The 26,730-nt window shown below is 45.4% G+C and overlaps 1 protein-coding gene across 1 annotated transcript in view; it reads left to right on the forward strand.

The window, feature by feature from the left end:
• The window catches only part of TMTC1 (transmembrane O-mannosyltransferase targeting cadherins 1), a 183,701-nt gene that overhangs the window by 41,719 nt on the left and 115,252 nt on the right, over positions 1 to 26,730 (forward strand). Inside the window, exons 6-7 of the mRNA XM_056846824.1 lie at positions 13,286 to 13,367; positions 15,047 to 15,150. Of these exons, the coding sequence (XP_056702802.1) occupies positions 13,286 to 13,367; positions 15,047 to 15,150 (186 nt within the window). The remainder of the gene's footprint in view (positions 1 to 13,285; positions 13,368 to 15,046; positions 15,151 to 26,730) is intronic.

Consider the following 26,730-nt stretch of genomic DNA (forward strand, 5'->3'; position numbering starts at 1 on the left):
TTGGGATCTTCTGCATGCCAAGCAGGCATTCTTCCAATGAGCTTCAGCCCTATCTAAGTAGTATCTTGTCTCTGAAAACTCATGCCACAATAAACTTGGACATTGAGGTGTATCACATGGTTAGGAAAGAGATACTGAAAGAATGCACGTGTGGCTGGTTGGGCAGGAGCTCCCAAGGCTGGCTGTTTTCCATGCAATTGATGCCTGCTTGATCTTCCACCAAGCAAGTGGTGATGGCGAGAAGGAGGATGAGCAGACACAACAACCTGCTTTCTTGGAGGGCTTGTGAGGAGAGCTTCCCAGTTAATATCATGATACCTGCGTTGTAGTCGTGAAGGATATAAGCTTCTTTGGGTCCCCTGATGTGGAGGTAATGCATAGTATAAGTGAAGTAAATAAATATAGCTGAAGATGGGGTGCAGATAAAAGGTTGGTTGGTGGGTGGGTGGGTGAGAAGGAGAGAAGGAAGCAGAAACAGGAGGCTATGGAGGCTCTCAGGGAAAGAAAAGAGGAAATAGTAGGGAGGGAAACAAGATGGCACCTGCAAGTAGTTGCAGGTCCTCAGTTGTCAATATATCTAATTCTCAACATGGCAAAATCTGCTGCTACTTAAATCCAGAGCCTGAAGCCATGAATAGACAGGGCAGATATTTCTATACATCTGAGAGAAATCCCAGGTTTGTAGAAAAAACCGAAATCTTAAAAATTGGGAGGTAACTGCTCCCCATAATAGAAGTAGCACCTGTAGCTTTAAGAAGTGAATTCCCTCAGTGGCTGTTGCTAGGCAACCACAACAGTATTGTGAGTCTTGTTTTTTTTTCTCCAGCATTACGAGTCTTAGCAGGGGATGGGGGCAGGGCCCTTTCCAGTGCTGTTTTGGCCTTTGAGGGAGGACATTGGTGCCAGTCCAGGTGCTGTGAGGTTCTCCAGCCAACCTCGGCAATCCCAAAAAGTCATTCGCTCAGACGGGTAGGTCAAAAGCAGGGAAACGTTTATTCAGGAGCCGCAGGATACAGCATGAACAATCCACAGTTTCGAAGCTGCTAATGACAAGTCAAACTACAAAGCATAACTTTAAGCATGGAGTCATCCCAGGTGCAAACTAAGCGTCCTGGGAACTACGAGATAACAGCGCCTGGTAGGAAGCAGGGAGTGAGCTAACCAAAATACAGTAGTTGTCTGCTAGAGACTCAAGGCCAGAACAGGGGGGAGGGAAAGGAGGGAAACAGTGAATAACACAGGAACAGGAATGGGCCTAACTCATGTCAAGGGCCTGCCAGAACAGTATGACTCTTGACCGCTTGAACACATTAGAGATGCACATTGGATACACGTGAACAGAAACAAGCATGACCATGGCAAGGCTCTTACAGGTGCCAGCCACTGGCAAATTGGCACCATGTGACTTGCATGATTTGCTGGCTTCTGGCTGTTTTTCAGTGTGGTGGTTCGAGTTTGACACTTGGATCTAGGAGATCCAGGTTTGGATCACCACTCTGCCATGGAAGTGCACAGGGTGACCTTGGGCCTGTCACACACACTCAGTATAAAATACGTCATTGGGTTGTTGTGAAAATAAAATGGCCGAGAAGAGAGTTATGTGAGCTACTTTGGGTCCCCGTGGTGGAGAAAGGCAGGTATAAATTAAGTAAATAATATATGGAGGCAGAAGGAATCAGGGAAAGGAGAGAGGCTGTGGGGTCTTTCAGGGAAAGGGAAGAGGAAATAGTGGGGGAATGGAAAAATAAGATGCCCCCTGCAGGTCCTTGCGGGGGCCCCCTTGCATGTTTTCTAAATAAATTAATTAACTGGGCCCACCAAGTATAACTGAGCGAGTAATAATACGCTTGGATAAGCAATCAGGAAAAAAATCAGCCTTCCTGTTCTACTAAAAAAATATTAGAATTGGACTGAGAACTTGAACATCATGCTGCAAGTGAAGGTATCCAGTGACTAGGCCTTTGATTTAAAAAAAGAAAGAAAAATCCCTGCAAGTAAACCTAGCACACTAGTGAGAAACGTTTGTGTTAAATTTTCTACATGCATACAGGGTGTTCTTCTTGTTCTTGCATAGGGGAGTATTAAAAATGTGACTCTCTCGGCTGCATTTGAAATGGTACAGTCCCCCAAACTTTAAAACCCTAGATCCAAAGGGCCTGAATAAAATGAGAGAAGAGGGATCAAATGGAACTGGGTGTGGCTGGGAGTGAACTATTTGGTTCTGCGTGTCAAAAGTCCTGGCATAAACTCATTATCTTGGCGGTGCTAGTAAGACCAAAGGCAGTATTAAGTTTCCAGAGTTTGGGTTGCTTTCTTTCCAGACTTTACCAGGACACAGCTAACTTGAGGGTCCTTTTATTTTACTGCAAAAACAGAAAAAGTTTCAAGGAGAAGATAAGTTTCCTGTCCGCAAATGAATCTTTTTTTTATCTCTTTCGAGATCATGAATGGAATTGTATCTGCCATTTTAAAAAAATAATAAGGAGGAAATCATTCTCAAAACTGTTTACAGAAACAGCAGAGCTTTTCCAAATAAAAAGAAAGGAGGGGAACTCCTTGCTATTCCGGAGTACCGTTCAAGCATCTCCGAGAAGGCCAGGCAGCCGGGAGTTTCATAGATCAGAATGTCAGATTAGAGCAGGGGTCCTCAAACTACGGCCCGGGGGCCGGATCCGGCCCCCGGAGGGCTTTTGTCCGGCCCGGGGACCAAGAAAGCCAGTCCCCCCTTGCCCCCCTCCCCAGAGCTTTTCTGGGCTTCCTGGCCGCATGCGCCCAGCCGGAAGCCTCCCTTCCACCCCAGTTGCCCCCTTCCCTTCTCCCTCTCCAGCCCAAAACTCCCTTTCCTGGGCAAGTGGGGCGTCTTGCCGCCTTGTGCAACACCCAGTCGCCCCCTTCGCCCTCTCCCTCCCACCCTCCCCGGCCCAAAACCCCCTTTCCTGGGCACACAAGGCGTCTTGCCGCCTCACACGCTACCCAGTCGCCCCCTTCACCCTCTCCCTCCCAGGGCCAAAACCCACTTTCCTGGGCCCGGTCGCCCCCTTCTCTTCCGCAGCACGCCCCACCAGAAGACTTCACCCATTGCCTAGCTTTGTGGCTGCCTGGGCCTGGCCTCCTCGAGCTCCATGCAGTTGCGCCTGGTCCTTCGGGCCCTCCACGATGCAGCCCAACGTGGCCCTGGCGTTCCTAGTCGGGCAGCGTTCTCTCTCTCCTCCCGGGGCTATCCTTGTTACCTGGAGGTAATTGTAGGGGGCCCCTTGGGGGGGGGGCTGGGCATACCTCCAGGGAGAAGAAGAAAAAGACTAGTAGCCATTTATGCACAGGAGGTTTTGCCTTGGATTTCCCGCTCTCCAGATGCACATTTTCCCCATCCGAATTCTCAGAACTAAGCTCCCCCCACCCCCGGGCAGAGTTTGGAGAATTCGGATGGGGAAAATGTGCATCTGAAGAGCGGCAAATCCAAGGCAAAACCTCCCGTGCATAAATGGCCTTGGTTTTTATATGCCGACTTTCTCTACCACTAAAGGGAGACTCAGATTGCCTTACAAGCCCCTTCCCATACCCTCCCACAACAGACGCCCTGTGAGGCAGGTGGGGCTGAGAGAGCTCTAACAGAGCTGTAACTTGCCCAAGGTCAGCCAGCTGGCTTTGTGTGTAGGGGTGGGGAAACCAACCAGGTTCACCAGATTAGCCTCCGCTGCTCATGTGGAGGAGTGGGGAATCAACCCAGGTTCTCTAGATCAGAGTCCCCGCTCCAAAACGCCACTCTTAACCACTACATTTGTAAGGCACAGGCACTTGCCGGGGACTCCAGCCTCTTTATTCCCCATTAACTCGCCTCTGTGCATGCGTGCGGAGAGGGCAAGGGAGGCCGGGGCAGGGGTAAGGTCTTGTCTGCCGAGGGAAGGCCGAGCCCCAGAGCGAAGAGGGAAGGTCCGGGCTCTGGAGGAGGATGCTTTTCAGGAGAGCCCCCTCGCGCCTCCTCCTCCTCCCCCGCACACGCGGGGAATTTATTCATGTTTTTTTCAAACTATAGCCCGGCCCCCAACAGTGTTTGAGGGACAGTGCATTGGCCCCCTGTTTAAAAAGTTTGAGGACCCCTGGATTAGAGCTTTCTTCTGGACAGGAAGGGGCTGTTCTCCTAATGACTTTGGCACTGGCCTCCATTTAGCTGCTTCTGGAGTGGATAATGGCTGGTGGAAAATTGGGAGGGCTTTCATTTTAAACAATACCAGTGGAAATAGCTTTCAGGTTTTGTATCAGCCCTGTTTGGAACCGAAGAGCCAAGCAATTGTGGTTCCTTGTCAAAAGCTATTTGATGAGAGCTGTAGTTTTTCCAAACATGGCCTAATTCTAAAACCCTGCAACTGTACAAAAGCAGAGAATATAAATTAGAGGGCTTCCCCCAGGCCTGCTGCTTGAGTTCCCTTTACCTGGAGATGCCAAAGATGAGTTCTTGGGCCCCGTCTATGATGGGCTGTGGTCCCCTTTTCTTGATTTGGAATTACACATCCTTGTATCACCTGCTGTGCCAACAGACCTGGATGTTACACCACAAGCAGGTAAATGGCTTCCCATTTACCTGTTTATGGTGGGAGATCTCAGTGTCAATTACAGCTATTGCATGCCAATGCTCAGCTGATCAGCAGGTGGAAACGGGGGCAAAGGGGGGGGCACCATCATCCTGGGGAGAAGAATGTAAAAGAAAAGGCCTCGGGTACTTACAGAAAATTCTGACCATAGAGTTCTTAACAATTCCTCGAGCTACCTGTAAGTGATAAGGGTAGCTCTTGCAAACACCAGAAACACTGTAGTAATCTTACCATAGAGTTTCTGGCCCCTTCATCTGAAATGGCAGAGCTCAGCGAAACTGCACCAAGATGTGTTCAAACTGCAGTTTAGCGGGGCTGCAAGTTGGGTAGATGGTGAAGGAGCCCTATAACTATACCCTGGTCCAGTCAGGTAATGCTGTTGACTTATTAAGTGATTGATGCCAGTTGGCCATGAGATTTCCTGGGGGCGGGAGGAAGAGACAAGAATCTGATGTTCAGAGCACGATTGACATGTGAGTTTTGCTTTTAGTCAGGAGATCCACTTAAAGTTCCAGCTTCCTGTTTCTCCTGCTGACCTTGCTTACTGGTATTACAATGCCTGGTGAGTGTTCAGCGTAGTTTTGAATGTTGATCAAATAGCAATCCTTCCCACCTGCATCTCTGTGTATGAATTAAAAAAGGTCATTAAGCTCTTGAAGGATGTTTATGTTTCCCCCCACCTCCCATTTCACTTTGACAAGGCACTTGAATCCTGAATACTGTAGCACTGATAATGTTAGGGATATTATTTCCTGTCTATATGAACCTTTTATTTCCTCTTGTGTGTTGTGTTCAGGAGACCTAAAAAGAATGAACATTACAGAAGTCATTGATTTTGAGGCACATGGATCTTGTTCATTTAAGACTTTCATTATAGAAAACTATGCATGTGGACTGCTGTTTGCTAAAATACCTTGTGGGGGAGGTTTTTTAAAAAAAATTTCTATAGGTTTTTTCATTTTCTTTGCAGTAGTTCCTTGCTTTGGCTGAAGCTTGATGGCAGTAAATCAGCTGAACTCCTGCTTCTGGGTTCAAAATTTGTTGCCAGCTTGAATGTGAAGCCTGCTGGGTGACCTTGGGCTAGTCACAGTTCTCTTCCAATTCTCTCAGCCCCACCTACCTCACAAGGTGTCTGTTCCGGGGGCGGGGGGCGAAGGCGATTGTAAACCGCTTCGAGACTCCTTACGGTAGAGAAAAGTGGGGTATAAAAACCAACTCTTCTTGAGAACAAAAGAGGGAAGACAAAATGTTTTCACACCCTGCTTTTATTAAGAATCTGAATTTTTAGGCAGGAGTCAATTATTTTTTCTGCGTATGGTCTCAATGACCACTCCAGGCCTAAAGAAACCATACATGTGATTGTGTCTTAGTGGAGAAAAGCAGATGGTGTGGGTGACGGCTGTGCGCAATTTAGTGCAGAATTCGTTACATTTTAGAATCGTACCAGAAGGCTGCCGCTAGCCTAGACATCTTCGGCACTGCTTATCTTGTCAGTAAATATTTAATAACATAGTGTCTTTCTAACCCAACCCACATAATTTCTGTTTTGCAAATGAAGCCTATTTTCCTTGGTGTTGAGAGTGTGTGGGAAGTGAAGAGATGCTTTGGGGCCTGGAGAGCTAGTTCAGAGTACTTTGCCAACTGTTCCAGCAGCTGAACAAGGTTTACAGGCTCCCACCCAACTCACAGCTTGTCCCTCCCAGTCTTTTTGGAAAGAGCTGATTTGTGAATTCAGAGTAGCATAAACCATTTGATTCCATCTCTCTAGGGTCTGTTTATTAAAGTCAGCTGCTTATACATAGGGTTATTTGTAGGGTTTGCTGCACTTTACGAAGTGAAAGGGACTGCGGATTAAACCGTCCTGTATAGGATGCATTATCAATTCGCTGCCAGCCCTCACAAATCCCGGGACTTCCTGTCCTTCTGTTAACCCAATTATTCCCTCTCCCCTGAGCTCAGCCTGCTTGAAATCCCCATGCATAAGGCAAAGCGTGGGACACAGAGGCTTGGTTTCTCTCACAGCAATTAGACCGCCAGTTACAAAGCAGCATGTCAAGGGGCGGGGATTCAAATGCTTCCTGTTTTCTTAGAGTTCTTTCTGAGCAGAAGGCTTTTAAAAATGAGGGTTGGGTTTCTCCCCATATTCCTTTCAAATAGCTCCTTTGTTTATGTTCTTAAAATGCTCTTTAAATGCTTTTTTATGAGGCAGTTGGGTTTCAGGGGGGGGGAACTTTTGTCTCACTACAGCCCGTTACAAAGCAGCATTTCAAGGGTGGGGATTCAAATACTTCCTGATTTGAGCTTGGAGACTGCTAGTGCATAGACTCCCAACAGGAAAGTGTGGGTCCAGCGAGCAACAAACCTCAGGTAAAACTCCCGTGCATGAACTGCCTAAGACTGGTTTCCTAATGTGCTGTTGGTGCGTTTGGGATGGCTGATAGCCATTAACTGAGGGAGGTTTTAAGGAGGATTAGATAGTTGAGGACTGCATCAGACAGACATTCCCTGGAACGGCTAATGGAGAAAGCATGGTTCCTGTTGGGTCCCTTTTCATCAAAAATTGGTGGAGGTCTTTGCAGAACGGGATTCCAATTGACTACTTTCTGCGATTGTCCAGCAAGTGGGATTTCACTAATGTTTGTTGTTCCTTCTGGAACACAGAACTGTTGAGTTCTGGTCCTTTGTCTTGGCAGATGGGAGCTGTAGTGTCCAACTGGGAACATGGGAGATGTCCCGGGGCAAACCAGTTACCCTCCCCATATGTACATACCTTAGCACATTTCAAGAAGCCTGCAATCTAAGCTACATAATTAGCCCTGCTCTGAAATGGCCACACATCTGGATTGCGGTAATCTGAAGCACTGGAAATAGCATTGCCATTCCCTAAAACTCTAACCACCTGAGCATAACCTTGTGTGTCTGGCTACAATGCTAGTTCCAAAATACCTTACACTGAGGAATTTGTTTAACTTGATTTTAAACGCTGGAGAGCTTAAAGATGCAGAATAAAATCAGAGAGGGAGAGGAGAGATTCTTTTCCAGAAGGCACAGGGTAGAGGAGATCACCACTAATGTGGTGTCTCTGTGTCGTTCTTGTTGTTGTTGTTTGCCATCAAATCACATCTGACTTATGGCAATCCCTGGTGGGGTTTTCAAGGCAAGAGGTGGTTCAGAGGTGTTTGCCTCTGTGTCACAACGTTGGTATTCCTTGGAGGTCTACCATGCAAATACTTGCCAAGGTCAACCCTGTTTAGCTTCTGAGATCTGACGAGATCAGGCTAGCCTGGGCTTGTGTGTTGGGGGGTTACTAATAAAGCCGCCTCTCTGGAACACACATGAGTATGTTTTCTAGGAAAGGAAGAGAGCAGATTGAAATCCCTGAAGTCATAATTTGCAGTTGGTGCACCTGGCTTTGTACGAATAGAAGAAACTGCCTCAGAGTGGCTAAGGGCTTCTAACCCTGCTTTGCCTTGTTTGACCAGCTGGCGGGATGCTTGGCATGAGGAAGAAATCTCTTCTTCCCTCCATTCCATACAGACACGGGAGCCAGCATGGCGTAGTGGTTAGGAACAGTGGTTTGGAGCAGTGGACTCTGACCTGGAGAACCAGGTTTGATTCCCCACTCCTCCACATGAGCAACGGAGGCTAATCTGGCGAACTGGATTTGTTTCCCCACTCCTTTACACAAAGCCAGCTGGGTGACCTTGGACAAGTTACAGCTCTGTTAGAGCTCTCTCAGCCCCACCTACCTCACAGGGTATCTGTTGTGGGGAGGGGAAGGAAAGGGGATTGTAAGCCGGTTTGATTCTGCCTTAAGTGATAGAGAAAGTTGGCATATAAAAACCAACTCCTCCTCCTCTTCTTCTTCTTCCACCAGTGGGGGCTGGAGATCTAGAATTATAGCTGATCTCCAGACTACATAGTTTATTTATTGATTATTCAATAAACCCTACCCTGTTACTCAAGGGATCTTGCAACTCTTTATCATAACAGTTGTCAGGATAAGATGAAGGAGAGGAGAACAATGTATGCCACCCTGATCCACATATAGGGTTGCCAGGTCCCTCTTTGCCACCAATGGGAGATTTTTGGGGCGGAGCCTGAGGAGGGCGGGGTTTGATTTTCAATGCCATAGAGTCCAATGGCCAAAGCAGCCATTTTCTCTAGGTGAACAGATCTCTCTGGGCTGGACTTTGGATTATGTTTTCTGTTTGAATTACATTTTGATGGATTAGTATTTCCCAGATATTGGACACCTTCGTTTTGGACTTTATATTTCCAGATATTGGATATCTTGTGTTGAGGTCGTGGAACCCATGGACTATTAATTACTTATTCACAGAAATTATTTGTATGTAATTGTGGTGAAGTAACCCATTTATTTTTCATTCATTCTGTTATTTCTATCTGAAGTTATTACCTACTTGGTAAAAAATATTATAAGTTGAGCTGGTGCTGTGGTTTTTTGAAAGTACCTGGAGGTTGGCAACCCTATCCACATAACTGACAGGCATTCATATCTGCAAAAAGTGTCTTTCCAGCTTTGCAGGCCACTGTTCACCGGTTCCTGTAGTCTTGCCATGTGGAGCAGGCTGTTGTCTGATTGCATTTCAAGTGTCTGTCAAGCCTCTCTGTTTGTATGAATGGTGCCTCTTGGTTTTTTCCCCTTTTAACAAAGACAAGCTGTCTGGTCTTCTGAGAGTTTGTTTTGATTTGCGGAACTCCGTGTGGTACCAGTGACTTTTAACACTCCTGTAAACTTGCACAGCAGCCTTGAGTTTTATTGGGCCACCTACCCTGCTGTCTTCAGCTGTGAAAGGGTCTTGGAGCAGCGATGACGTCATTTGCTTTTTGTAATGAAGTCTCCTTTTCAGGAAACCAGAGCTGCCAGATATCTGTCTTGGCCTCCGTTTGAACTACAGGAGAGAAATCTTCACTTTATGAAGCGTTTTCTGCATTCATTGTTTGTTGTGATTATGGCTTTTCCCCCCTGTAAGGCATTTTAGAAAAGGAAGTGACCAAGTTATTAACATGCTGACATGTGGGGAAGCTGGCATGGACAAAAATCCCCAGTATAAATGTTTTTTGGTTTTTTTTCCATTCCCTAATTTGAGTAGCGCTAGCTGCCTTTCCCATCTTCCTTAAAAAAAAAAAAAAAAAAAAGGACCGCTGGTCAGTGAAAGATGCATTTTGGAAATGTTTGTCATGTAGTTATGGTGAGCGGTTAAACATTTTTCAACGTTGATCCTCGAGGTGACAGAGCGTTGGGGCCAGGCAGGAACAGCTAAACCCAGATGCAGGTCTGCGGTATGAGTAGTGACTCGGGGAAGGAAAAATGCAAGTCAAACATTAATAAAGGCAGTTAGACACAAACTTGCATGTGGATGCTCTATTGTGTTGGTGGTGGCGATGCCAGGGAAGCAGGGAATTCTCACCATGTGAATGCAACCTCTGTATTGCTTGTGCTCTGCTATTTGGCAGGACCGGACTAAGAAAGTTGGCTTCGCTCTCTTCAGCTTTTAATGGGTTTTGTTGATAAAAATGGGATTTTTTAGGCTGCTCTTTCTTCTGGCCCATTAGATAAGCAGACAAAAGGGGGGGTCAAGGCCCTGCTCTCAGGTTAATTTAATCAGCTGTACATTCCCTCCAGGGGCTTCGCATCACAGCCAAGGTGAAATACTGAAGGCCACTTCAGTATTTGGCTTTTTAAAGAGAATTGTAGTCAGACCAAAATCAGCAGGGGCTGGGGAGGAACTTTGTGCCTTTTCTGTATTAGCCCCCTTTTAGACTCGCTTGGCATTTAACTTGGACACCGGGCTCAGCTACTGACATTTATGAATAAATAGATGTAAAGGGCTTGAGGTAATGCAGCTTTCCACGTGGCATGAGGCTTATTTTTGATAACATGAGGTTCGTAAGAATGTTTTAATTAGACAATGTACTTTCTGGAATGCATCCAGGCCTTCCATGTTCTCTTTGATGGTTAAATTCTAATCCGGCCTCATGCGGGTTTTGTCTTTGTTCCTTCGTTAGCGTAGAGGACTTTTCTTCACATTATAAGGCTTGCTAGGTTGTTGTTTTTTTGTCTGCCACAGAAATGTAGATCAAAAATCTGCTTTTGACATTTTCTTTCTTTTCAACCTGGGAAATAGAGTAACCTCTCTCTTTTTAAAACAAAACAAAACAGAAGATATAAGTCAAAAGTTTGCCTTGAACCACCGGGTCAGGGTGTAATATGTGCAAATCACATCTTTACCTTTTGCCTCAGAATAGCACAGTCTGATTGCCTTTTCTACAGTCCAGTGGATTAAATTCCCATTTATGCTGCTGAATTTTAGTCCCAACTGATATGGACATTTCCCTGTTTCTTTGTCACCACAGAAAGCTTTTCTTCATATTTAAGCTGGAACAGAAGCACAATTAAAAACACATCTTAGGCAGATCATGAGAGGCAGGGCATCTTGGCCATCTTATGGGCATGGAGTAGGGGGTCACTGGGGGTGTGGGGGCGTAGTTTGGAATTTCCTGCATTGTGCAGGGGGTTGGACTAGATGATCCTGGTGGTCCCTTCCACCTCTATGATTCTATGATACATATTTATTTATTAGAAACATTTCTATGCTACCTATCCCCCAAATGGGGTCCCCAAGGTGGTGACCATCAAAACGCTACAACATTTCAACATTAAAATGGCATTTAAAACAAAAGTATATATAAAATAAACTATTCAGTAAAAACATATATACACACATAACGCAATCAGTGAGGAAGGCCAATAACAGAAATTGGGGATATGGCAAATAAAACAAAAAAGTATTTACCTGCCGGTGGAAGAGAATTATAGAGGGAGAAGATGAAGTTCCCTGGGGAGGGAGTTCCAAAGTTTTGGTGCCCTGACCAAGAAGGCCCTTTCTTGGGTTGCCACCTCAGATGGTAGGGCTCCTTAAGCACAGCCTTTGATGATGACTGGAGCGAATAGGTAGTCTGTCGATATTGCAAGGCTGTCAGATTAGTTTGACAGGTGCATGGTAGATCAGATGGATCTGAAATGATGCAATCAGCCTGGAAACTCCCTGGAGAGCTAGAGGGACCTGGCCTGATCCGGTTATGACCAGTAGGCTGATGCAATGCATGAGCAATGTCATGATGACTAGGCATCTGCTGTGATTGGTGGCTGCGACCATCAAGTGTATATAATGGAGTGAAACTGAAGCTCAGTGTGGAATGTTATGAGCGGAGAGAGTGTGACAAGTATTTGTATTATATCTTTGCACTGTAAAATAAACTACACTTTTCTAAGTAGCAGAGGACTTTTCTGATGGTGTTATCCTGGACTGACTGACAATCCGCTGGCATCCGCGTCATAGTCTTCCATGGGAGAAGGCTGCCCTTCAGGTGTGCCGGCCTCAAGGTTTCAAAGAACAATACCAGCACCTTGAATTGGACCCAGAAGCAAATTGGGAAGCATATGTGATGACCATGTCACAAAATGCCAGTCTTCTGGGATAGGGTATGAAAAAAAAAATTACAGTGTAAGCAGGCAGAAAAATTCTTTATACTTCTGTGTCTGTTCTTCCAAAGGGAATGGTAACCCAAATCCAAAGAAATGTGAGCATATTCTTCATCTTCTGACAGCAGTAGCATAACTTTGCTCGGAACACATCTGGGTTCGATTACTGCCGTAGTATGTGCAGCTACCTTTCAAAAACATCTCAGAAGCTTCAGTTGGCAGAAAGATTTCTTCCTGGTATGAATTATAGGTGACACAAGAGGCGGGGGGGTGGGGGTGGGATGCAAGAACTAATAGGACTAATCCCCTCTTGTTCTGGTTCTGCTTGCCCCTCACCTGTTTAGCCTTTTCTTCCCTCCTTCACCCACTGTTTCGTTAATACTTCAGTGAACCTGTTGCAGAAGGCGAAAGTGTTCTGTTCAGATTAAAGAGGGCAGCCTCTTTAATCTTATCTTGGGTGCCGTGGAACACAGGCAGGATGGTGCTGCTGCAGTCGTCTTGTTTGGGGGCTTCCTAGAGGCACCTGGTTGGCCACTGTGGGAACAGACTGCTGGACTTGATGGGCCTTGGTCTGATCCAGCAGGGCTTTTCTTATGTTCTTAAGGCCTTGTTTTCACCCTGATTTGGCTTTATTGGTGTTATTACATAGCCAAATCTGGCTGCGGGATACTATCAGGATAGCTATATGATGTGTGATGGGAAGGATTGCATAGCCAGCAAGAAAACTCTTGATCTAAATGGAACCCAAATGGCTGCTGAACGGAAGCTGAGCCCAATAGTATTTAAAAAGTGTTTTTTTTTAAAGGGTGTGCTTTTTCAGAGATTGTTTTGGGCCCCTTGAAACTTCCGGCTTGAGGAAGGTTAATGTTGTGAATGAAACTTTTATAATATATATTCATTGTTATTTTCATATATCTATTCGGACAACTTATTACAATTGTTTACTTAGAGCTGTAATATAAAAGTTGAAAACCAGGAAGTGAAAAGAATAGGATGTGCAGGGAAGTCCACAATGTGGTAGACATTTAGCTCTTTCTGTTCTTGCCAATCGGGGTTCCTCCTGTTTCCAAGTGCTGGTTGGTCTGTCAAGCTAACTGTTTGAAATAGGATGTCCAGCTCCATTTTCATGCCAATAAATTGGTATCCATTGTTAACTGTTTTTATAGATATCTTTTTAACATTTCAGGTATCTGATTGCAAGTAACAAACAGAAGTTCTTGTATACCACCAGACCGTTTTTAAAGAGGGCTACCTTGGTACTTACCTATGTAAGTATTAAATTTGAAAACTATTTTTATTCACTTTTAAGGTTTTTTTAAAATGTGCGTTCTATTCCACTTGCAATCTCCTCATAAGATAAGAATAAGCTAATATAGCTATACCTTACTCTGTGAATACATAAAAACGAACATAGAATTGGTAGGCTAGGTTCTGAACAGTGGCTCATCAGTCACCTGCCGTGATTTCTCGAGGAGTCGCAAACAATGTGTTGGTGGCAGGGACACTCTCTTGTAGTTAATTGTCAATTTCTGGTAGTTGGAGAAATGCCATCTCTAAAACTGGAAGTTACAAGTCACCCCTGTAAGGCATCCCTGTTGCCCAGCTGTTGTTGCCAGATGTGGTCAACTTGAGACAGAGTGCATTTTCAGTTCTTCTGTTGTGCAGAATTTGGACCTGGGCACAGAATGAAGTATCTGGACCACCCAAATGGTCTTTTTCTTTTAAATTCCTTCCCCCCACAAGTTTCTAATCAATAATAAGGCTTGATGATGTGGGACCAACAGCTGATAATATCTCAGAACTCAGAAGTGGTCTGGTGACAGTGTGGAGCAGTAACTTTTTTTTTTGGCCATCAAGTCAAAGCGGACTTATGGTGACCCCATAGGGTTTTCAAGGCAAGAGATGGAGGTGATTTGCCATTGCCTGCCTCTACATCATAACCCTGGTGTTTCCTGGTCTCCCATCCAAATACTAGCTAGGGTCAAGGCTGAGAGTGTGACTGGCCCAAGGTCACCCAGCAAGCTTCCATGGTGCGAGTTAGGGATTCGAACCTGTTTTCCACAGGTCCTAGTCTGACACCTTAACCCCCCTAGCTCTCCTGGTGAAAATTCACTGTTGCATGTGAGGTAAGAAAGAGCTCTATAATGTAGGGTCTTTGCTAGATTTTCTCACTCTCCCTTCCCTCTGTTAATGTGCAGTGAGATCATCATTAAAAGCCTACCACTGAATTTAGCCATGTGGAATCTATGTGAGTTTTAGAAATGATGTGACAGAGTACTGAAAAATGGTACACCTCTGAGGCATTCAGATATCACGATAAACCTCTATCCATAATGGACATGAACGCAGCTCCTTGAGCTCACATGTTATCCTCTTCTCGTGCATGACCAAAGAGGTTTCCTGGTTCGGGAAGCCTTCAGCCAAATTCCCATTTGACATGATGTCTGACTGTGGATGCTGGACAAATTGGTGTTTGTTTCCTCCTTGCAAACTGAGTGTAAACTGAGATTCAGTTAAATCAAGTTTGCACAGGGACCTGCATTCAGCCATTCTGACACATTGGAGCCTGATTCAGCACTTCCCAAACCAGGAAGCTTTCTGTTGTTCTGTGTGCACGATAGGGGAGGAGGGAGGGATGCATGCCCATACAATAAACAAGTTGCTTTCATCCGCTTCACAAATAAGCACAAGTTTGTCATGACGTGTGAATGTGGCTTAAGTCTCTATAGAGTCTTGGGGCATTACTTATTCTGTATGTGGCTGCCCCAGGGATAATGCATGAACGCTGCCAAAAGTGAGTAATTCTGGAGAAAGTAAGAAGGTACGCTCTCACACCTCAAGTCTGCAGTATGTTCTGAGAAGTCAGGTATTATCCTGTGGTTTGCTGGCCACAAAAAGTTATGCACCCCTCTGTGATGACCCCGGCGTCTCTTCTTCTTATCTGAAGGTGATCTTACTTTTGTATTTTCGTATCTGGATAATGGGAGGTTCCATGCCAGCGTTTTCAGAACAGGACAATCCAGCTTCATTCTCGCCATATCTCCTTACAAGGTAAGTACCTAGACCTGATTCAGTTTACACAAAATGGATAGATTTGAGCTGATGGTACCTTGCCCTTTAGCAGGAATTTATGTGTTGCAGACTTTAGTGGCTTAATCGTCAGGCTCCCACCCTTTCTGCAAATGATGCAAAACTGAATTATTCAAGAGGGCCTTTTGCATGGAAAATAGGGCTGCGCTGTAACAGTGTGCTTCAGAAAGAGATTAGGAGTAAGGGTTAGGGACTGTAGACTGTACCATTCTGTATAATATGTACTATCTGTTGCTGTAAGTAAGTAGGCTCCTACTATGAAATTGCATTCATTAAATATGTCATGTTAATACTTCAACTTTGCTTCCAGATTTCTGCAAGTCAAATGCTACTGCATTGTCAGTTGGATGTTCCACCTTGGTTCTGCCAGGGGAGGGGAAGGTATAAATCTAATTAAACAAAACTGTTGATTGTATTGACTTATTCTGTGTAATCCGCCTTGATCCCCAGTGAGAAAGGCGGACTACAAACAAGTAAAAGCAGATAGAAGACCAGAACAAAAAGCCTTAAAGTACGCACAGTAGAGGCCTATAAGTGTGGTGTAGTGGTTAAGAGCGCGGTGGTTTGGAGCGGTGGACTCTGATCTGGAGAACCGGGCTTGATTCTCCACCACTCCATATGAGCGGTGGACGCTAATCTGGTGAACTGGATTTGTTTCTTCACTCCTACACATGAAGCCAGCTGGGTGACCTTGGGCTAGTCACTCTCTCTCAGCCTCACCTACCTCACAGGGTGTCTGTTGTGGGGAAGGGAAGGTGATTGTAAGCCGGTTTGAGTCTCTCTTAAGTGGTAGAGAAAGTCGGCATATAAAAACCAACTCTTCTGCTTCCTCTTCTATAAACAGTAAATAATTAAAAATAAAATTGAAAATTAAGAAACAAAAAAGTCAGGTTAAATCAAATCCATGGAAAGCCTGGTAAAACGGTACGTCGTGCCCATTAACTGGAATTTTAAAAGTCTCAGCATCAGATGTGGGGTGGTTACCGCAAAACAGAAGCACTTCAGCATGAAAGATCCTGTTTTGGTGGCTGGCCACCTCTCCTTAGAGAAGGGAAGCATATAGAGCAGGGTCTCTGAAGATGTACACAGTTAGTCAGATGAACCTGCATTCGGTCTTTGTTGCCAGTGTGGTATAATGGTTAGGACTAAGGTCTTGGAGACCCAGGTTTGAATCCCCATTATGCTATGAAACCTTGGGCCCAGTCACACACATTCAACCTAACCTTCTTCATAAGATTGTTGTAGGGGCCTGGGGATCTCCCAGAATTACAGCTTATCTCCAGACTACAGCGATCAATTCCCCTGGAGTGAATGGATGCTTTGGGATGGCGGACTCTTATGTCATTGAACTCCACTGAGATCCCTGTCCTGCCCAGGCTCCATCCCCTAATCTCCAGGAGTTCCCAAACCTGGATCTGGCTGGCCCACCTTCATCCGCCACTGGTGGCCCCAGGGGGACCTGGCAACCCTGGATTGTTGTGAGGATAAAATGGAGGAGGGAGGAATGATGTAAGCTACTTTGGGGGCCCATTGGGGAGAAAGGCAAGGTGTAAGTGAAGTAAATAAGTAACATGCATTCTACTGAAAGAGAAAACAATTACAGTTATCAAAATTGCTTGAGGGCCTTTGGAACGAGATGGCCTTAAACCCGAGGACACGTTCCATGGTAAATGCGGCTTGGAATATTCAGACTTGGTGCCTGTGGGCGCCCTGCCAGTTTTACTGTGTAATCTCAGAGATAGACTGGTATGTTGACAGTTGTCTAACTGACAACCATTCGGTTGTGTATGTGCAAAAAGCAGGGAAATATTTTTGGAACATTCACAGAATTCATCCGGAACATCACATTTTTTTTCTTTAGCTTTATTACATCTTACATAACAATACATTCCAATATAATATCCATCTTGCTTCCAGATTTATTGAGTACATTAACTCTAAAATTTAACGTTAAAATTAAATACAAAAGGTGAAAGGGTACAAGGATGGGGGAAAAGCTCTACGGAAGATAGTTGGATGGGGGAGGGGAAGGGGATTTTTTTTCCATTAATTTTTTCTATAGAGATGCCAATCCAGGCCTAAAAACAGCACATTATAAACAAAATGTTACAGAGGGAAACAAAGGGGAGGGGAACCAGAGTGGAGAAAACCACAGCCATAACAGGGGAAAGGAGATTTTGATAGAAGGACATAAGAAATAAGTTTGACAGAACAATTTTATTATTGAAAAACTGTTTAAAGTTTTCTTTCTGTCAGAATTTCCTTCCCTTCCCATTTTCAAAAAACCAGGTTAAATGTATAGAGGGCTGTCTTTTGTTCCTCTTTCTTCCACACCCCGGAATCTAATCTATAGCAAAAGCTGAAAAGGGAACCCAATAGGCAACTGAGCCACAGTCTACAAAATAAACCGGAACAATCACCCCACTGCGAACAAAAACATCCTCGGTCAACACTGTTCAACGATGCCAAATATACTCCAAACTGATGGCCAACATGAAATCAAGCATCTTGCACACCGGAAGTAATAGGAACAAGGCAAAAAACATGGCACCACCACAACCATCAGAAAAAAGCACTGTTTCAACTCCACACCATACCCCCAAGCCCAAAACCACCCTTGTGGTTCCAATGGATGACCAAATGGAAACATGGCACCCGGGGGTGGGGGGAGAACACATCACCTCCACACACATCATCCGAGGATCTAAGGACGAGAGACCACCCCTCACAAATGCCATCATCCCCAGGGCTGGTATTCAGAAAGAGCCTCAAAGTTTGCTGCACTGGAAGCCTGTTCGACCTAAGCCAGAGTGGTGTAGTGGTTAAGAGCGGTGGTTTGGAGCGGTAGAGTCTGATCTGGAGAACCGGGTTTGATTCCCCACTCCTCCACATGAGCGGCGGAGGCTAACCTGGTGAACTGGGTTGGTTTCCCTGCTCCTACACATGAAGCCAGCTGGGTGACCTTGGGCTAGTCACACTCTCTCAGCCCCACCTACCTCACAGGGTGTCTGTTGAGGGGAAGGGAAAGTGATTGTAAGCCAGTTTGAGTCTTCCTTAAGTGGTAGAGAAAGTCGGCATATAAAAACCAACCCTTCTTCTTTCTGCATTCCCTTCCTGATCTCTTGCTCAGTCCTTTCTGTGAGCAGATCCTCCTTATCAGCCTCTTCTGTCTGATTCAACTCCTTGTGTGAAATCTCAAGCTGTTCATTAGAGCGTACTCGATTAGGTTGAGATCTATTTTCACACTCTGATTTTTAGGGGCTCAGGAAGCGAGGCACTAGTTCCTGCATTTGCATCAGATGTGGAGTGTCTCTTTCTCTGGAACATCACATTTGAATATTGGCAGTCACCAAATTTTAAGCATTCACACGTAATGCATATAAGTGACTCTAAATTCAAGACAAATATACGTCTTTAAACATCAAGATGTGTTTAAAGTCCAGTACCTAAGTGTGTATTACTTTCTGTTTATCTATCACGGTTGTAATCTGCTCTTCCTCCAAGGAGCCCAGGGTAGCATATATGGTTCCCCCTCCTCCATTTTCTCTTCACAACAACCCTGCGAAGTAGGTAGGCTGAGAGTGACTGGTGCAGGTTGTCCCATGAGATTTATGGTTGAATAGGGATTTGAGGAGAGGCAGCGTGGTGTCGGACTAGGACCTGGGAAACCCAAGTTCATATCCCCACTCGTGCCATGGAAGCTTGCTGGGTGACCTTGGGCCAGTCACATGCTCTCAGCCCTGACCCTGGCTAGTTTTTGGATGGGAGACCTCTGAGGAATACCAGGGTCATGACGTGGAGGCAGGCAATGGCAAACCACCTCCAAATGTCTCTCGCCTTGAAAACCCCACCAGGGGTCACCATAAGTGAGCTGAGACTTCACGGCAAAAAAAAGTGAAGGAGATTTGACCTTGGGTCTCTTCCATCCTTATCCATTACACTGGCTGTCGTTGGTTTTTATCCTGCCATGCTGCTTAGCGAAGCCTTCCTCTGGTGACAAGAGGCTTTACCTCTGGCAGAAAAGCCCCTTCCAGTAGGGGACGGATGTTGAGGCTGGAGGAAGGCTTCAGACTTTGCTGAGCAGAGTGATAGGACGAAAGCCACTTATTCCATATATTTTCCTAATTTGTAGCCTGCTGTTTTTCCCCATGCAGAATGACATCCACTGTAATATCGAATTTTATCCTCAAAACAACCCTGTGAGGTAGCCTAGGCTCGATGCAACTGTTCAGACAAGACATTGCAGGGCAAACCGCTTTTTGAGGAATTAGGTTGGGGCAGTAATTCCTAACATTAAAGCAGGAGAAGATGCAGAAAAGAGCAACCAAAATGATTAGGGGACTAGAGCAACTGCCCTATGAGGAGCAGTAAAAATGCTTAGGGCTGTTTAGCTTGGAAAGAAGGCGGTTAAGGGGAGACATGATAGAGGTCTACAAAATTACACATGGTTTGGAGAGAATGGACAGGGAGAAGCTTTTCTCTCTCATAACACTAGAATGCAGGGTCATCTGCTGAAGCTGGAGGGTGAGAGACTAAAAACACATCAAAAGAAGTATTTCTTCACAAAACGCATAGTTAAATTGGGGAACTCCCTGCCCCAGGATGTGGTGATGCCTGCCAACTTGGAAGGCTTTAAGAGGGGAGTGGACCTGTTCATGGAGGAAAGGGCTATGCATGGCTACTAGTTAAAATGGAAGAAAGTAGATTCCTTTGAAATGTGGTGTTGGAGGAGAGTGTTACAGATACCGTGGACTGCCAAAAAAACAAATCATTTGGGTATAGATCAAATCAAGCCTGAACTGACCCTAGAAGCTAAAATGACTAAACAGGCTATCATATTTTGGTCACATTATGAGACGACAAGAGTCACTCAAAAAGACAGTCATGCTAGGAAAAGTTGAGGGCAGCAGAAAAAGAGGAAGGCCAAACAAGAGATAGATGGACTCTATAAAGGAAGCCACGACCCTCAATTTGCAAGATCTGAGCAAGGCTGTCAAAGATAGGACATTTTGGATGACATTGATTCATAGGGTCGCCATGAGTCGGAAGCGACTTGACAACACTTAACACACACACAGTGTAAAATGGATACTAGTCATGACACATATCTATTCTCTCCAGGATTAGGGGAGCATGCCTGTTATATTAAGTCCTTTGGAACACAGGCAGGATGGTGCTTCAGTCATCTTGTTTGTGGCTTCCTAGAGGCACCCGGTTGGCCACTGTGTGAACAGACTGCTGGACTTGATGGGCCTTGGTCTGATCCAGCAGGGCCTTTCTTTTGTTCTTATGAAGCCCTTATTTCTAAAAACATGAGATAACATTGCAGTTGCGACCGTCAAGCAAAACAACACTTTTCCCCCCTTGACTGTGTTGCTTGCTGTAAATTGCTAAGCTGGGTACTGGCAGTCATCCAAGATTCATTGCCAAGCATACAAGCCCTCTCAGCTTCCGAAAGCCTGCCGGCGTCGGAGAACAATCATCGCTACATCTAAAGGTTGAGTAAATGCAGTGGCTGATCCTGTTAGACACTCTCAGAGTATTTTCCCAAAGGAGGCGTGTTACAAAGAAGGTTCTGGGTGCTATGGAACCCTCCGTGAAAGGGGAGGGGCCGTGGCTCAGTCGTAGAGCATCTGCTTGGCATGCAGAAGGTTCCAGGTTCAATCCCCGACATCTCAAGTTAAAGGGACTAGGCAAGTCGATGACGTGAAAGACCTCTGCCTGAGACCCTGGAGAGCTGCTGCCAGTCTGAGTAGACAATACTGACTTGGATTGACCAAGGGTCTGATTCAGTATAAGGCAGCGTATTTGTGTGTGAGGCAGTTTTTTTTTTTCTGAGGGCCACACTTCATATGGCCCTGACCTGGATAGGCCAGGCTAGCCTGATCTCCTCAGATCTCAGAAGCTTACCAAGGTCAGCCTTGGTTAGTAATTGGGTGAGATACCAGCAAAGAGTACCAGGGTGGCTATGCAGAGGAAGGCAATGACAAACCACCTCTACTTTTCTTGCCTTGGAAACCGTACACACACACACACACACACACACACACACACACACACACACACACAAACCTCATGTGACATTGGGAGAGCTGCCATCAGATATTTGGATATGTATAATTTATCTGGGGGGGGGGGAATCAGCCACTGGTGTGAATTAGAGCTGCAGTGCTAAGGAAGGGGTGGCATTTTCCTTTGTAATCCCCCCTCTTCTGACCTGCTTTAAGTACTGATAGAGGGGGGAAAAGATGGTCATAATGTGGATTCCTGTCTCTTCCCGCCCTACACACTGAAAGTAACCCAAAGGAACCATTTCTGATAAGGAAAAGACTCAAGAGGGGCAGAGTTAAATGCCCCCTTCCCTAGTGCTGTGGTCCTGATCTACTTAAAACCTCTCTACGGTTGTGTTTTTCAGATAAATTACATACAGAGCTGATCCTGGGTCCCCCAATGACAGGGGAAACCAGCTTTTCCTGCAGCGAGTGATGCAGCCAGCCCCAAGCTTTCCATTTGCTTTCTCTTAAGGTCTTTTAAGGGACCTCGTCTTTTGTGAATGTTACTTGCACCAACCTGCAGAAAAGAATGGGTGCTCCTTAAATTCGGGGGTGCTGCTTTGCCTTCAGTGCTCTTGGCAGTCCTAATGCCTACAAACCAAGGCTTGGTTTATCCCTAAGGTTGTTGCAAAAAAAAGGGAAGAGACGCTGTCTTGTAGAGTCCTCCAGAAGAGAGAGCTGTCTGGAAGATGGATGAGCAGCTCTTTGTGTCTCTGCAGATTAAACTGGAAGTCTCTGGGGAAATAAATATAGAGTCCTCAGGGGTTGGTGCAAGAGGGTGGAGTGGGAAAGAACAGCATGGGGTCGGATTTGTAGCCCATTAACGTTTTCTTTTTAAGCCCATGTGTGTTTTCTCCTGGATAATCAACAGGACTTTTAAGTCTTCCTGATTCTTTGCGGATGTTATTAATGCCCTTCATTAGGAATAACCATTTTTCACTTCAGTATTTACAGCTGAAGCTGTTTTAGCTGCGAGCTCTTTCCATCTTTTGCTGCGCTCTAAATCAAATGCGCCTGACAAGGCACTTCATAATAATGTTGTAAAACATATGTGGCTGCAATTATAACCAGGTGCTGGTATTTATGGGTGCCATATCTCTGTAGCGTTGGCTGTTTTTTTTCTTTTCTTTTTTTTACTCCGAGGAATTTTTATCAGAGAGGCCATCCGCGCAACAAACCTGTCCCGGTCTCTGTATGGCTCGGACCACTTGTCTTTTTCTGTCAGCTGGGTCATTTCAGAAAGATAAACCACAACAGCTTCTTTTGGGTGTATGTGTGTGTATCTCATTGGCTTTCAGCTAGTGAATGCCAGCCACAGTTCCTCTCAAGTTAGCTTGGGTGTATGAGCGAGTGTCGTGCAAGGTAGTCATGCTGGAAGACGGGGAGCCCTATTTTGTTAGGGCCAAACCACAGGCTAGTGTTTTTAAAGAGTTGGGTCCGGGTAAATTGGGAAATAACTCCCCCAGCACTCTTTCCATGTGGGAAGATGGCTTTGTGGGGAGACAGGAGCCCTCCCTTCTCCAGTGGGAGAGCTACATGCCCATTTGGGTTTCTCTCTCTTTCTCTCTCCCTCCCTTCCAAGACGCCATTTCCCACAGCCGCTGTATGTCTGCTGGTAACCCAAGATGGGTCCGGTAGTTTGGCACTATGCATCCAGTAGTTGCCGACAGTGAAATATTTGAAGACAACGCAACACAGTCCCCAAAGGGAGTAGTTAATCTGGACTAATTTTGTGGCATGTGGAGGAAAATGTGGAAGGTAGTATGCAAATGCTTAAATAACTAGGGGTGTATCGTAGGAGCAGAATCCCGTCATTGCTTAGACTGGTGAGCAAGGCTGACCTGGAAGTTTTTGTAGTGGCCAGATACTGAATGCTGCATTACCTCATTCGAGTATCTTCCTGGTACGAGGCTTCCTTGGGTGTTCGGCTGGTCTCCCTCTGTCCTTTGGCCAGAGCCTAGTGGTGGAAAATCCCTACCCACCATTTCTCACAATCTGGACTCACTGGGAGCCAAGTTCTGTGAGTGGGTTGCAACTCAAAAATGGGTGGTGATTTCCCCCTCCCCCAAATTGGTTATTCTAATGGTGCTATCATCTTTTGGAGAGAGGGGTAAGGAAAATTTGGCCGGCAAAGGGAAAAAGCACAAGAAAGCAAAAGGATGAAAAGGAATAAAAAGACAGATTTAACTAGATAGCCCAAAAAATAATGTATGATCAATTAAAGGGGGTTCCCATGTTGAGTAAAGCGTGGGCCCTGGGCCTGGATAGGTTAAAGTATCTCCAATGTGTATCAGGTATGTATCACATAAACCCTGTATATGTGACATGTACTATGCGTAGAGGGAGAGCAGGATTGAGTTTGCTACCGCCACCCTACTTAACATTAAGCATACTAGGCCCACCCACAGACATTTGCTTCATGCGGGTGCAATGCCTAAGCCCATGCACATTATAGGTGTTTATTTGGAGACTGTGCACGGTGCCTCTCTAGGGACCTGTTTGAGGCGGCTTACAATGAAAACTGTAAAACAAAATCCTTAAAATGCAGCCATTCAAAACAAGCCAGCATAAATCAGTCTAAAGTCACACTGATAAAGCAGTCACACTATATGTGATTAGTAGTGCTGCTTTTCTAATGTTCTGGATCACAGGAATGGCGGTCAGGCGCTTACACCGTGTACCCAAGAGCACCGCACCAAGTTGGATGCACGTCCAACAGGGCAGGGCCAGTGTGCTTGGTCCGGGCAAGGGGGCTTGATAATGAAGACATTCTCAGTCCCCCCTCTATGTGAATTTTTGCCTCTACCTACAGTGTCATTCATACAGTGCTAGAATCTTTTTAGCGGAGACCTAGAGCGGGATCATGTGTTTCATTTGCCATGGGGATGCCATAAGTGAGTACCTGCCTGGGGAGGAGACTGTTTTCATCAGGGGCAGCGATGTGCTTTGACTTCTGAATTAGTTTGTTCATGGCATGTTATGTTTGTGGAATTTGGTGGTTTTCTGTGCATTTGGGGGGGGATATTGTAAGTTGCCCTGGGGCAGTGAGCAGAGAAAAGCGGGTTAGAAATGCCCTAAATTAAATAAATATGCATGCCAGGTGATCTTCCTGTGGAGAATCACAGCATGATGGCATTGATCCACACTTTATAAATGAGGCAAGAATCATTCACATCCCTAGAAAGCTTTTTAAGACCGTATATAATCTGTTCCAGCTGTTCAGCAATAGCAATGTACTCCTAGAACATGAGAACATAGTACTGTGTTGGTTTCTATTACTTGCGCTTTGACCAACATCTAATAGTCAAGTGTAGCCTCATCTGCGGATACTTAAATCTGCAGATTGGGGCCACACTGACATAAAACAGATAACTCTAAACTTGGGGGAACCCCCCCCCCCACAGGTCTACACAAAAATCTGAAAACCTTTAAACTTGTGGGGGGCTTAAATCTCCCCAAACTAAACCATTGTCTGCACATATACAGATAATGCACCTACCGTCTTGTCTATTGGCAGCAGAGGCTGGGATTCTCTTCTCTTTGTCCCTGGCCAGAAAGGTGTCTCCTCCTTGGTTTTCTTGTTTTTGTCCCTCTTTCTCCCTCAGTAAAGTGTGCAGCACTTTGCAGTTTGGGACATTACTGGGCACAGCTACCTCATCCTTTTGTAGCTTCCTCTCCTTGCCATACAGATGCTAGCACTTCTCTGTAAGACCTGAGCAAGGCTGTTAACGATAGGACACATGAACACATGAAGCTGCCTTATACTGAATCAGACCCTTGGTCCATCAAAGTCAGTATTGTCTACTCAGACTGGCAGCGGCTCTCTAGTGTCTCAAGTAGGGGTCTTTCACCTACTTGCCTAGTCCCTTTAATTGGAGATGCCGGAGATTGAACCTGGGACCTTCTGCATGCCAAGCAGATGCTCTTCAAACTGAGCCACAACTGGGTTCTGTCCTGTGTGTGTGAGTGCACAACAGTCAGACACGTGTTCATTGGAAGAAATGCAGCAAATGTTAACAGTTACTAGATGTATTAGTTCCCCTGACCTGGATAGCCCAGGCTAGCCCAATCTCATTAGATCTTGGAAACTAAACAGGGTTGGCCCTGGTCAATATTTGGATGGGAGACCACCAAGGAATTCCAGGGTCGCTACACAGAGGCAGGCAATGGCAAAGCACCTCTGAATGTCTCTTGGACTTGAAACCCTATGGGGTGGCCATAAGTTGGCTTTGGCGTGATAGAGGGGGAAAGATGTAGTAATAAAAATGGCTAAAAACAAAAACATTCTCTAGAGTTGCTTTTAAGATATGGATTCCTAAAAATAAATATATAGCTCATCTAGAAAGCAGGCCCCCAGTGCTCAATGTGTTGTTTTGCTCAGATGTGTTTTTGGAGCCTGGTTATGTTCTTGTGAAAGATCTGGTTGTGCATTGTATTTAAAATTAGATCTGAAGCACTAGTTTTACATGACTATAGATATTCTTTAGCCCTAGTGGCAATCATTGTCTGGCCTCATTTTACTGAATAGGGCAAACTTAGGTTAGTAAATAGCCTTTCTCTGGCCTGATATAGGGAAAGAGCTTGTAATTGGCTTGTTCATCCCTTAAATACTAAATGGAGAATTAAAAAAATTCATTACAGGCGAATGTGTACTGCCATGAAGGTAAGGCAATGTCACTTCCGTTGTCTTAAATAAATTGCTAAAATAAAAAAAAGCCTTCGACAAAAAAAGCTTGTTTACTTATTCCAGTCATCTAGCTTAAGAAATCATGATGAGGAGCTCTATTTATTAAGCACAGTTTTATGCCACTCTTCTTCCAAGGATCTTAAGGTAGCATATAATATTCTCAATTCTACCTGCACAACAGCCCTGCGAGGTAGGTTAGACTGAGAGAGAGTGACTTTATGGCTGAACATGGACTTGAACCTGGGTTTCCCAGGTCCCAGTCCAAAACACTACCTGTCTCACCAATACACTACACCTGTTCTTTAACTATCTAGGGGTGAAGGGTAGTAGAATATTTGTAGGCTTCCCAACATAGGTGTGACGGACCAGGGGTTAACCAGCAGCAAGAGCTGACAGGCGAAGAGTGGGCCGAGCCAGAGAGCTGACACTCTGAGCTGAGAGAGACAGAGAGAGCATTCGAAATATTGTCGAAGGCTTTCACGGTCAGAGTTCATTGGTTCTTGTGGGTTACCGGGCTGTGTAACCGTGGTCTTGGTATTTTCTTTCCTGACGTTTCGCCAGCAGCTGTGGCAGGCATCTTCAGAGGAGTAACACTGAAGGACATGTCCTTCAGTGTTACTCCTCTGAAGATGCCTGCCACAGCTGCTGGTGAAACGTCAGGAAAGAAAATACCAAGACCACGGTTACACAGCCCGGGTAACCCACAAGAACCAAAGAGCATTCGAAGTTTGGGACCCAGCCTGACAGGAGGGCTGTGATAGGATTCGAAGCGTGGAACCAGCCTGAGAGGAGGCTGTGAAA

This window comes from Euleptes europaea, chromosome 3 (genome assembly GCF_029931775.1).
Source record: "Euleptes europaea isolate rEulEur1 chromosome 3, rEulEur1.hap1, whole genome shotgun sequence".
Lineage (NCBI taxonomy): Eukaryota > Metazoa > Chordata > Lepidosauria > Squamata > Sphaerodactylidae > Euleptes > Euleptes europaea.